Source organism: Morone saxatilis, unplaced genomic scaffold (assembly GCF_004916995.1).
Source record: "Morone saxatilis isolate NCDOM2014 unplaced genomic scaffold, NCSU_SB_2.0 Contig22, whole genome shotgun sequence".
In the NCBI taxonomy this organism is placed as follows: domain Eukaryota; kingdom Metazoa; phylum Chordata; class Actinopteri; family Moronidae; genus Morone; species Morone saxatilis.
The window spans coordinates 22,933,137-22,946,589 of NW_023339785.1; the positions used below are offsets into that span (position 1 = coordinate 22,933,137).

At 40.1% G+C, this 13,453-nt stretch overlaps 1 protein-coding gene across 1 annotated transcript in view; it reads left to right on the plus strand.

The window, feature by feature from the left end:
• Nucleotides 1-3,297: 3,297 nt before the first annotated feature.
• LOC118333389 (long-chain-fatty-acid--CoA ligase 1-like) overlaps nt 3,298-13,453 on the plus strand; it is a gene marked incomplete in the record, with an annotated part of 16,195 nt that continues 6,039 nt past the window's right edge. The window contains 8 exon segments of the mRNA XM_035668997.1: nt 3,298-3,569; nt 8,560-8,964; nt 10,369-10,483; nt 10,716-10,780; nt 11,818-11,919; nt 12,282-12,381; nt 12,483-12,658; nt 13,070-13,102. Coding sequence (XP_035524890.1) covers nt 8,770-8,964; nt 10,369-10,483; nt 10,716-10,780; nt 11,818-11,919; nt 12,282-12,381; nt 12,483-12,658; nt 13,070-13,102 — 786 coding nt within the window.

The window sequence follows — 13,453 nt, forward strand, 5'->3', positions numbered from 1 at the left end:
GCCGTTACTCCCAACGCTGTAGGGACGCACAGCCTGTGACGTAAGCACGTTGTGTCACACTGAAAAGAATCTTTTTACATTACATTTTTTGTAATCGAGTTACTCGAGGAATCGTTGCAGCCCTCGTCTCTTGCGTGCTTCACAGTATCTCTGTAATCATATTGGCTTTAAAGGTTTAAAGGCAGAGCTAAGTGGTGTCTCCGATACAGAGTTTTCTCTCTCGTTTAGAGGGAATGAGCAACCCTGTATTTGTACATATTCCTCTGTACATCCTTTTTCTACATTTCACTTCCCTTAAAATCTAAACTGCCAAAAAAATGTCCTGTGAAATTACGATTTCATAAAGAGCTGAGTCAGTAACAGCTGCTCATTATAGTGTATCAATTATCAGAAAGGATTTGGACTTCTGATGTGAATCAGAATTAAAAAGTATGCGTACACTGTTTTAAAAAAAAGAAATAGATAAGCTAAACAAAAATAAAACATATGAATTGTACTATTATATTCATATAATTAGGTGTATACATATAAAAACCAACAATGACAAACATACAAAGTGAAGTGTTTCTGTGATCTATGATAAATGATGTGTTTAGGGAGAGAAATATACATTTTGAATTGTAAAATGTAACATTTAGGTAGTTTATAAACAGAAGCTTTAGCTAAACTAACTTTAGTTAAACATGGGAAAGTAATAAAACGTGACAAATAAAGAAGTTTTTTTGTTCAAACAGGAGTAATTACACAGACCGGAGTCAAGAACAGAAAGGAGAACTAACAATAATTGGGTTTTGTTTCTGCAGAATGTGCCGACCATCGGGATCTCTGCACTGAATTTAGCCAGCCTGCTGTGTGACGAGGTCAGCCTGGCGGGCTTCGGCTACACCCTCTCCCAGCAGGGGGCGCCACTGCACTACTACGACCACCTGCTCATGGACAGCATGCTGCAGGAGACCTCGCACAACGTGAACAGAGAGACCGAACTCCTGCGAAGCCTCGTCACACAGGGGGCGTTCACCGACCTGACGGGGGGATTCAGTGCTCCTTCTGCCACAGCTGATCCTTTTAAGTCCTTTTAAAGAACAAATGAAACACTGCGCAAAAATGCAGAAAAGCAAACTTACTTACAAAGACTTACAAATATGTGATAAGAAAGGAAAGAAGAACAGGTGAGAGGAAAGCTGAGATGGGTCGAGCTGCAGTCCTCTCTCCTGCCGGTAGGAGTGAGATCTGTTCTCAACAAATGTTTAACGCGAGAAATAAGCTGCCCGGTTGCTGAATCTTAACTCACGTCTGCACAACTGCACGGCAGGTGTTTTGGTCTTAGAGGTGGCCGTGTCAGCTGGTGGCTTTCCAGGTTACCATGGATGCGCGGCAGTTACCGGTGGTAACCCACGGTATCGGCAGATGTTGAAAACACGGACAGAGCTCTAGAGTTAAACGTCCCAATAAATATTCATCTTCTGATGTGGGGGGCTTGAGTTTGGGCCACTTTCCGATGGAGGATAATGCTATTAAAACACTTTGGCCTACAGATTGTTTTACGACAGGTGAACGAGTCTTATACAATTTAACTTCATGTTTAGCACAGATACAAACACAGAAGAGTGTATTTAAAAGTGAATAAGGTAAATTAAAGGAGCACAAGTACGTGTTCTGTTCGTGTTTTTCAACAGCTGCCTGAAAGTCACCAGACATAATATATATTGGCTATAATTATATCTTTTGAACTATATGATCTGGCGTTTGACTTCTGAAAGAAAAGAAGATAATTCCTCCAACCAACAGAGGGGGGCGATAGTGCCTGAGGAGAGAGGTCTGAGGTGCTGCAGTTTGACTCTTTTGACACAAAGTGCTTCTTAAAGGACACAAAAACAGAAAGTAACATGGGTACCTACCTGCAGCTCTGTAATATAGCCTTTAGTCAGTATTTATATGTATTTATATATATATGTATAAGGTTATTCTGCTAGCAGCAGTTTCATTCATCTTACCCACATGACTTTTTTTGGCTTTATGAAGATATTCAACGTATTACCGGACCAACAATCATGGACCCCATGTGTTAATAGTATTAATACACAGATAGCTCACACACTTCAAAGGTAACACAACACTGTCTGCTAGTAGTGTCAGTTAAAGTCTGCACATTAAACCGAACCGAACCGATTCACTGCTTATAAAGACACTTTGTAGTTCAGTTTGTTCAGATGTATTCAGCTCGTTATATCGTTTACGCTCACGCTGCAACAAACCGATCGGTATTTAAAATTGTCAGTCCGAGACATCTTTAACGTTTCTGAAGCAGGCTTCTAGTAGTTGAGGCTTAACATATTAACGGTTTAATCTTTACGTTTTAAACGGTGCTAGAAATGTTTGCCAGCACATTTGATCATTCCACTGGAGATTAGTTTTACAATTCCTTTAGTTCTTTCTGTGGTTTCAGTGGGGCCAGTTTCCGTGCTGTCTTCCAAAATGGTTCGTCTGTGAAAAATACTGCACAATGTGTTATTTATAAATTGTGTTTTGTTTTTTATTTATTCCTGATTAATATAATTTGCACTGTTTGTTTGTATTCACTTAATCTCTTGAGTTGCCACAACAATCGGTTTCTCCTTCAAAGGAGATAGGTCTCGTGTTTAGATTAAAATATCTGAGCTACTGGTTAAAAACATGAGTCACGTGCCCATTTTGAATGTCAATTTAACACAGTTCTCCAAGAAATGTAGTCTTTTTAAAATGTACACTGGTACGTATCTGCATGAGTCTTACTGCTGTATGTGTTAAATAAAACCTGACAGACTGAATCTGTATCATGCAGCTTTCTTTTATTTCTTTATTGTTCTGCTTTTGGAGCTTGTTGTTATTACATTTGACGGAGATGGATGCATTATTAGACAGTGGCTAATTGAGCGGTTGTAAAGGAATGAGTACTCATTATTTCATTCAACTGGAAACAGTTTAGATTTAAAGAGCATCTCCCATTTATGTCTTTTTAACAAGTTTAGAAAAGGAACATTATTCCTTTATATGTGCCTCAAGCAATTCATGTATTTTCCAAAGTGTAAAGAGTGCACACAGGCCTGGACTCTCCCGGTTAGATATTTCTGCCACTCAGTAACTCAGAGACAGACTGAGACAGTGCAGTCTCTGTCCTACACACACTGTCGGGACTGGTTTTATGGTTGAATAACACATAAACAGATTCAGAAATCATTTATTTTCGCCCATTATGAAGCAATGAATGTGTGCTCAATGCCTTAAAGATCTCATACTATCAGTTCTTTCATACCCCACACTCTACTAGCTGTATTCTCACCGGAAATCAGCCATTTCCCCTTCAAAATAGAGTACAGGGTCAAAATACACCCTGCGAGGACTACAATTGCTTTCCAGTGTGCTTAAAAACCCTTCCTGATTTAACATCTTATGCACTCTAGCGTCGTTTAGTCCTACAGAAAGTTATGTAAATACAGCGGATTTTATTTTGAAAATCCTGGCAGGAGGTTGAGCTTTGTAACGCCACGCGTGGAGAGGAACAAGGAGCCGGGGACATCTGCTGCTAACAGGTGGGGAGCCCTTAAACAACGCACTTATTGTTGCTTTATTCATAATGGACTCAGTCATAATGTGATTGCTCGTTGTTACACCGCATGGTAAACTAAAAGAAACAGACAAATATTGCATAAGAAGCTGTTTCTGTGGTATGGAAATAAAAGCTCCCGCCGAACTCTATTCAAAAATCTGGCTGTTTTATGGGAACTTATCTTGTTAGTGCAAAAAGAGGAATACTGGTGACTGAAAATGACTGAAATGTGCCTAATGCTTTTGTTCTGGGCGCTTTTTGAATTCGGCAAATTTATAAAAAACATTTATCATTATATAATCTGGCTTTATCTTAAAAACTGGACACACTGCAGTGTTAATCCACTAACACTGCACTGTGAGGTTAACCAGCTGCAGTTATCATCTAATGGTTGACTTTCATTTGATGAGGGTTAAAGTGTAAAAACAATGGCTTCAGTCAAATCTAAAGGATTCTATGCAAGTTGTCTTTTTCAGAAAAATGTATGAATAAAAAATAGTATTATTATTATTATCATTATCATCATCATCTTCCACTGCAGTCAGGAGGTTGAGCATAAAGTTTAAAGTCTAACCACAGCGAGTTGTTGTAGATTAACTACCAGTTCTGCATGGACTCGTATATTCTGATGTGTGTGTGTGTGTGTGTGTGTGTGTGTGTGTGTGTATTCACGCATTGAACAGTGTTAATAGCCTGTAGGGTCAGTGTGCATGGCAAACATCAGGCAGGTGGACAGACTGGGTAAAAGGCTACTGGAGGGATATTTTGGCACAATGTAGGTTTTGAGGTGAAAGGTGACTTGTCTCTGATTGGCTCACATCCATGAACCCACCCTACTTTCATTGGTTCCTTGGTATGCAACCCCCCCCTTCTGTAGTACAACTCTGCTCCCCCCACTTCCTCTCTCTCTCTCTCTTCTCTCTCTCTTCTCCTCTCTCTCTCTCTCATCTCTCCATCTCTCTATCTGTGGTTATCCCATCCAGGGTTTTGACCAGTGTGGGTGGAGCAGCCTATAGTAAAAGAGGATCACGTGCTTCACACACAACAGACGTGCAGAAAACCGCTGGCAATCTTTTGTGTTTGTACGGTGTCTCGAGTGCCATTAGAGGCCGGCCTTTTAAATAAAATGTATTATATTATTATATTATTATCTCTAATAATAGCAAAACCAACATCAATTATGGCAGCAGCTGAAGAAATTTTCATTATTTTTGTAAAAATCTAAAGCTGCAGTTCGGTAACTTTTATATAAACCACTTTTTGTCATTTTGCTGAAACGTTCACTATATCCTGACAGTAGTACATGGGAGGACGGTTCCTCCGGCTCGTCCTAGTGCTCCTAATGGCGTTTGCAAGAATCCACCAGGCCCGGACGAAACAAACCAATCAGAGCTGATAAAGATGGAAAGATGCTTTGGGTTGGTGGCTTGAAGACAGTTGATTGTTGAGTCTCATTCCCGGCATCAATATTTGACAACCACGCTTGCAAATGTCATTAGGAGCACTAGGACGAGCCAGAGGAACCTGAAGCCTCGTGTACTGTTGGCAGGATATCGTGAAAGTTTCAGCAAATATAATAAAAACTTTTTTTAATTACTTACTGCAGCTTTAATATTAGATAATTAATGGATTTGATTTTGGATAGTTTTAAGTCTTTGGGCCTCAAACAGAGACTTTTCCTCTAAAACCTCAGATGGTTTGAGAGGAAAAGTCTCTCTGGTGAAACTACTAACAACTCATATAAAAGGTTGGTAGCCCCTGATGTAATTTTTAACAATGCATTGTATTTTATAAAGTGCTTCAACCAACCAGTATTCCTACACTGGAATACGACCCAACCTCAGGTTAGCTGTATTTCAGTTCATTTATATCATAATAATGTCTATCCTAAAATAACTGAAATGTTAAAGGTATTAAAACTACATTTTGACACTATAAAGTACAGAAAATGTTATCTTTATTTGTTCCTTTTGTCACTCTCACTCACTCAGACTGATCAAGTTAAGATATATTATCACCGACTAAGTAGAGATGCGTGTGTGATACCACATACCAAACAAATGTACATTTATGTATGTACATTTGTATGTATGATAGTGATGTATGAAAAAGAAACACATTAACGTCCGTTCCTGATTAGATTTTTTTAGCAGTTTGGGACATTTTATGGATCAAACCATTAAATATTGTAAACACAGACCCAGTATGGAAGAAACAACTGAGTCAACAGGACAGTTTCCTCTCCATACTGCAGTTTTTCCTTTGATCAGCCTCTATCTCTCTCTGTCTAATCATCTCAGCTGACCACACAGGGGTTATAGGTCACTGGGGGAAAGGTAAGGGGACTGAGCAACTGCTTGAACCTGGCCATTGAAAGCCACTCAGCTCGGGAAGTCAGATTTCTATTTGTGTCTAATAGAATGTAGAGTAAGACTGACGATACATATGTTGATGCACAATGCAGATGATTGGTATTTGATTGCATTTTGTAATAGCAGTTAGATTAAACCCAGACTCTCGATGATATGCTCCAGCCCTGTGTCATTGATCTTGTCAAGGGAAAAGTTCATTGATTGTTTACATCAAGTCTTTGAGTCAATCAGACCGACCGTCTTGCCGCAGCCAGCCAATGGGAGCCCTCCCCGGAGCCAGCGCGACCTTTGATTGGTAGATTATCCGGGGGTTTACACATCATCTTGTAACAGAATCTGTGCGAGTGTTTGGTGCCGGTAGTATATGAGTGCATCCCCCTGTGTTAAAGCAGAGTGTGGCGGTTGCTGTAGCAGCAGTAACAACAGCAGGTTCGCTGCCATTGGATGTTCAACTGAAAAAGGAAAGCCACAGTCGCACCTCACTACTTCTCTGTCGCAGGTGAGTGGGGAAGAAATTGGATAGGAATAGGAAAGAACACTGAGAAATAGCTTTGCATTGTGCTTATAGAAGGTGGAGGCGTCTGTCTGTGTGCAAAACCTTGACAGTAGATGGCAGGCCTAGTCTTGTACAGGCTTTCCAGCCTAGAAGGTTGTTTGCCAGTAACCTTTGACTCATAATTAGAGCAAACCTGCCATAAGACTTTGAGGCCATGGCAGAGATGATTTGTGGAAATTGCGTGCAGTCGAACACATTCCCTTCTCACTGTGATGCTTCTTCTGAATTCTTCTGAAATGGCTTTAAGTACATTAACCTTTGAATCGTAGTCTATATCGGCTCATTTGTGAAGGTCATGTCTGATGTGTTTTATAAAAAGTGTGTTGTTTTTTACTTGTAACCATTAAACACAGATTACAAACTAGAACTGAGTATTGTAAGGGAAGTGTTGTTTAATTCATAAGAACCTTAAAAACACACCTCTGCCCAGTTCAGTACACTGAACACAGCTTATGGTGGCTGATGTCGGGTAATGTGACAGTATGACTCTCTGCTTGTGCTATAAATGATTTGAAAAATGTTATTCACTTACAGATGTTACATTGTGTGTAATCATTAGACCACTGGCTCTCAAACTATATGAATCTCTGAAATATATTTTTAATGAAATCATTTCATTTCAAGACATACACTATCAAAATTTAAATGAAAATAGCCTGTTTAAACTATGAAATTGATGACGTTTTTAATTTCGTTTTAATATCAAAGCCACATTCATGAATTTAAGCGTGCATAGATTCATGATTACATACGAGCTAAAATGTGATAGTAAGTGTAGATAAAACGAATGGTTCAAAAACATTGCAATCATGGCTCCAAACGGGAACTATTGGGAAGAGAAGTGTGGACCAGGATTTCCAACAAATTAGCTTTGATTCTTGAACCGGTTCTGTTTCAGGATTCAACAACAGTCAACAATAAATAATCATCTTATTAAGAATAACTGTCCGTAGTCCTGAATGTGGCCAACCTACGCTGCTGTATTTTAATGTCTTTCATAGTGGTGGCACAAAGAAAGCCTAATATTTTCTGAGATGGCATGCGGTGTAAAAGAAATTGAGAAACACTGTATTAGACAAGTAAAACTGAAGCACCCAAATCCTCTTTGTGAAACTATATCATTGCTAACAAGGGAAGATTCATGTGACGTACTTTTTACCTCTAAACCGTCATCATCAGTGAATATTCATTCCAGTGAAGTGAGGACTGATGCTAACAGATTAGTGCTCCCTTGTGGCTGCCATTTGCTTGCTATGGATTACTGACTTTTATCTTCTAAAAGTACAACTTGGTCTTGATATGATCAGTGTTGATCCTCAGTTTGTTGCGTTAACTCGGAATCTGGGCCTAAGGTCGTTGTTTCCATCCTTCACATGGAGACCTGTCCCTGTGTTCTCACCTAAAGACCTCAGACTCTGTTTCTAATGAGTTTACTCTCAAACAGCTTTTCCAGTCAGTCATCATTTGTCTGCGTGTTTGTTACAACACTAAGAACCTCACCCATGTTAAACCGAACACACATACCATGGGAACCTGGCACACCTGCTAAACTCGCCCAGAGAGAATCTGTTCAATGACATATGATCTAATTACACTGCAATATGAACCACAGCTGAACAACACTGCTCCACAGTAGTAGCAGCAGAGTGCCTGAGGTTTCTGTACATCCAGCCAAGTTTTGCTTTCGAGTTCAGTTGACTCAGATGGCCTGGACTCTCAACTCTCTTACATCTTGGTGTCAGATGTTACCCACTAACCTAAAAGGGGAAGAATATTGCACTGTACATGAAATTATTTGCAGAGACAGGTACAATTACAACATGTCATAGTCCCAACTCCCCAAAAGAGGAATGATACTGCCTTTGGGGATCCCCTGACCTTTCCAAAATGAATACAGTTCCCTTCAGCCTAACCCGTACTGTGCGTTATTTTTTCAGGTTAACTAAGCTGGCAAAGCTGGTGAATATTACTTGTAAAAAACCTCCAATAGTTACAGATGAAGAATACTTTTTTAAATGTAATGTAATTTTCTTGCTTTCCTCTAGGTCCCCTCCCGGCCTGCATCCCTAAACACACTCCTTCCTATAACACACACACACTCCTAACCTCACTTCAGGGCCAGCAGAGAGTGCTCAGTATTATCAGACACACCCTGCTGTCACCATTCCAGCCTTACATTGATCTAACGCACACACACACACACACACATTTATCACTCCACCCACGTACACACACACACACAAACAGGCAGCACCATGATGAGCAAGGAGTTCTTTCAGAAGTTGGGGTTGCCAGATCTGAATGAAGTCAGCCAGTACATCAAGAGCGCCTCCACTCCCATGTTAGTCAGCATGGGGGCAGTGGCTGTCGCGACAACCTACTACCTGGCAACACGACCCAAAGCCCTCCCACCAGTCTGCGACCTCCGCATGCAGTCGGTTGAAGTTCCGGTAAGTTTACATGCTTTCGTCTGTCTGTCAGAGTCAAGCATCCAAAGCACTGCTAATTATAAAGTCCAGACTTTAACATAAAAGTCATCCCCCCTTCAAGGTTGAACCGTGTAGATCTAGGCATAATTAGTTCTACATAGCCGGGCTGTTGCTGACAATACGGCATTGAATGAAAGGCTTATGAATGATAAAGCTATAACCAGAACTAAAGCCAGATAGTCTTGTTGCAGTGTCAAGAACAACTTTACAGCAACAACCCCAACTCTTGGTGTGCCTCCTGAAAAATGGGTGGGGTGTACAGTCCAAACAACTGCTCCAGTCAAAGAGGCAATCTTAGTACTCACTGAACAGACAAACGCCCCGAGTAAACTACTACAAACAAAGTGGTACAGTAAGTCCAGTAGCAGGACGAGCCCCCATTTTGTCACAGCGAACGCTCAGCTGGCTAGATAACGAGGCTGATGACACAGGATTTAAAGTATTATAACCAATGTTTTACTTACTAATTAGGCAAAATTAACTTAAAGAGAAAAATCTATTAGCAGAAATGGAATATAATGTTTATGTTGTTACTTTAGAATGAGCTGTTTATCTACAGAGTCTGCCATGTTGAACCGCCATGTTACTACAGTAGCCCAGAACGGACAAACCAAACACTGGATCTAGTTGGGGCCACAAGTTACATGGCCACTGTAGTTTGTCCTACACACTTGGAAAAGGAGGGTGAGGCGAGGGCATTGCTATCAGAAACTTCACTGCTTGATGCCACTAAATCCTACACTCTGGGCCTTTAGCTAATATGAATCGATATTCAGAGAAGCCAGCTTACGTTACCTGTTTAGTTGTACATCTTTGGAGCACAAAGTCCAACAAGCCATAGCTGTGGAATTAAAGAGTCACTACCTCATAAAATGGAGTTGTTCAGAAATGGAAAATATGCGTCTTGGTTTGAGATCATGGTCTACAGGGTCTTGAAACTTGAGTAAATCGCTGCGTTGATAAAGAAAATGTCAAAAAGGAAATGAAATCTTTTTTTTTAGGGACAGTAACTTGCCTTAAAAAAACTCTTAACACACTGTAACAGTAAATGTTTCTATCTCTTATTCATAGATATTTCATAGATACATTTTGTATATTATCAATACACGCACGAAATGTGCCGAAAATATGTGTAAAATACTGCAGTTATATGTATATATTTGCTAATCATTTTATCCCACTAAATCTGTAAAATCACTCATGTGAAATAAAGTAAAAATATTTTTTGTTCTCAATCTCTGCTCGCCAGAAAATCTACCACACTGTAACTGTATGTGAATTAAATATTCAAGCAGGAGTCAAGAGACTGACAATGACAGTAGGATGAGTTGTAGCTCTGATAACCCACATGTGTTTCTTTATCAGGGCGGAGAGTTGGCACGCCGATCAGTTATGCTGAATGGAGACGGTCCCTTGACACATTTCTACGATGATGCCACAACAATGTATGAGTTCTTCCTCAGAGGGGCCCGAGTCTCCAGTAAGTCACATTTGTTAATGTGATTTTGAATGTATATATTTTTAGTTGTAGAGTTCCTCAGAATCTAGTCCTGTAAGCCTTACATGGGGTTTAAACTTAATGCGGCTGATACCCTGCCACTACAGGAAACTACACTAAGACATAAACAGCACCATTTACTTAAATTTCCACTTTCTTTTTTTTCTTCTTTTATTCTCTCCCCCCTCTCTGTTGCTTTCCTTTTATCCTCAAGATAATGGTCCCTGTCTGGGCTCCAGGAAACCAAAGCAGCCCTATGAATGGATGTCCTACAGAGAGGTAAGAGTCTTATAAAACACATGGCCTCCAGCTTGACAGCAGTAGAGCTACAGGTTGCAGGCGACACAAATATCACCGTGTGGGTTGTCCATGTGTTTATGTTTGAATTTAGTTTCTAAAGTAGCTTATTTAAAGCACTTACAAGAAACTTGGATTCAATAATCTGTCTCTTGTGAGTCCTCCAACCCTGCGGAAGAGCAATAATAGATTGCCTAATTACCCCTTAAAGTGTGAAAGTCATTAAATTAGAGCTATTCTGTTTCTGTAAGCTCCAGAGGAGCTAAAAAAAACAACAGGACTGCGTGTAATATTTAACTCTATTATCAGTAACATATAGCCTTAATAACCAACTCCCCATTGTTTTGATGTAAACAAGAATCATTTTTTAAACAAACAGAATAAAGAGGCTACTTAATTATCTACCCATTCAGTTTTTGTGTTACAGTCAAGTGTGCTAAATGCTCTTAATGTGCATTAAATCTGTTCCATTATGTTCTCTGAGTTTATCATTTTAAACCTCTGTATAATATCCCTTTAATGTTTCTGTAAAGAGGTTTTAGTGACTTAACAATGACCATAGCATATTTAAAACGTGCTTCTTATCACTGGCAGCACTATAATATTTCAACAGGGAAGAGATTTGTTGGCCAATTGTTTGATAGTAAAACATTAATTCAGCTTGAACACGATTGGTAAAATATTAATGAAGCATTCCAGCACGCCCGAGTGAACACTGTGTGCTGAGGCTGAATACGCCGGTTAAAGGACCAGTGTGTGTAGGATTCAGTGGCATCCAGCGGTGTACCAACTGAATACCACTCGCCCTCCAAGCATGTAGGAGCAATTACAGTGGCCGTGAAACTCGTCCTAAATGTTACACACTGGACCTTTTCACTGCCGTTAAAAACCAGTAACTAATGACATTAAGCTGTGATAGTAACAGCATGTGATTGTTTGATATTGCTTTAATATTGAAAATCATAAACAGTTAATATCCCCTGTGTGTGTGTGTGTGTGTGTGTGTGTGTGTGTGTTAGGTAATGGAGCGGACGGAGAATCTGGGTTCAGCATTTCTTCACAAAGGACACTCCAAGACCAGCGACTCTCACATTGGCATCTTCTCTCAGAACAGACCGGAGGTACACACACACGTTCCCTTTACCCATAATGCACGATTGCCAGAATTTATGCCAACATTATACCCACATATATCATATACACGCACATTTTTACATTCAGTTTGACCATTCATCAAGTATCATTATACTTCCTGTTTACATCTTTCAAAGCATTGTGGGAACTGTAGTTTCAGAACCTAAAGCATGATTATCTTATTAAGTAAGACGACAAATAATAATATGCTATAGAGATTTGGTCAAAAATGATATCAGTACTGACATTAATCTGGTAATAACTGCGTCACCTAGACACAATAAATTGATTATCCTTTAATGCTCATTTATGTGTGTGTGTGTGTGTGTGTGTGTGTGTGCGCGCGCAGTGGACCATCAGTGAGCTGGCTTGTTACACATATTCTCTGGTGTCAGTCCCTCTGTACGACACACTGGGAACAGAAGCCATCGCCTACATTATAGACAAAGGTAAACCTGAATAACATTACTGCATACACATCAGTGTTGTTGTTGTTGTTGTTGTTGTTGTTGAACGTCCGTCAGCATGTGTTTGCTTGTTGTGTCGGCAGCTTCCATCTCGACGATAGTGTGCGACGTGGTGGATAAAGTCAACCTGGTACTGGACTGTGTTAAGGACAAGGAGCACTCTGTGAGAACCATCGTTCTAATGGAGGCCCCCAGTGCCGACCTGGTCAACAGGGGCCAACAGGCTGGAATCCACATCCTCAGCCTGCAGGAGATGGAGGTCAGCAGGCAGATTTTGTTCACACCTCGGTCTTTCTTTTCTTCCTTAATCGGTTCTTTGTCTTTTTTGCAGATTCACCATTTTTTTGTTTGTTTAATTCTTCAGTTTTTAGTTTGGAAATATTCTGTATCCACACTTTGTTCTCTCTTCCTCTCTTTGTTTGGCTCTAATCTTCCATTTTTTTTATACGTAGCTCTCTCTCTTTTTGTTTTATCTTCATTTTATCCATGTTAATTTGAGTTTTCCTCCTTTTGTTTTATTGCTTTGTTGTCATTTATTTTATTTCTTATTTTCTTGCCTTTTTCTTGTTTTGTTTTTGTGTTGTCTTCATTCTAGATGTCTTTTTTTTTTATTTATCTCTTCTTCAATGTTCTGTTTCTTTCTTCTTGATGTGCGTTTCTTGTGGCGCAGGCTATCGGGAAGGCCCACCATCACCAACCAGTGGTGAGTAAACACTCGCCTGTTAGCAGTCAGTATTTAAAATGATGCCGTGTGTTATTTGGCACTGTTTGACTGTCCCCCCCCCCCCCCCCCCCCCTTGGGATGGGAGTAATTGAACCTATATTCTACATATAACTTAACCTAATGTTCTTTCAGGAAACCCAAAGGAGCTATGTTACACATGGATATTGGTGTCCAACTGCTTTCAGCCTTCATCAAAATGACAGAGGTGATGTGCTGATGAGCAGCTCTCCTCCTCTAACCTCCTCTTGTTCCTCCTCTACTTTTATTTCTCCTCTCCTACGGTACCTCCCTTTTTTCCACTTTCCCTCTCTCTCCCATCTCCTTCTACCT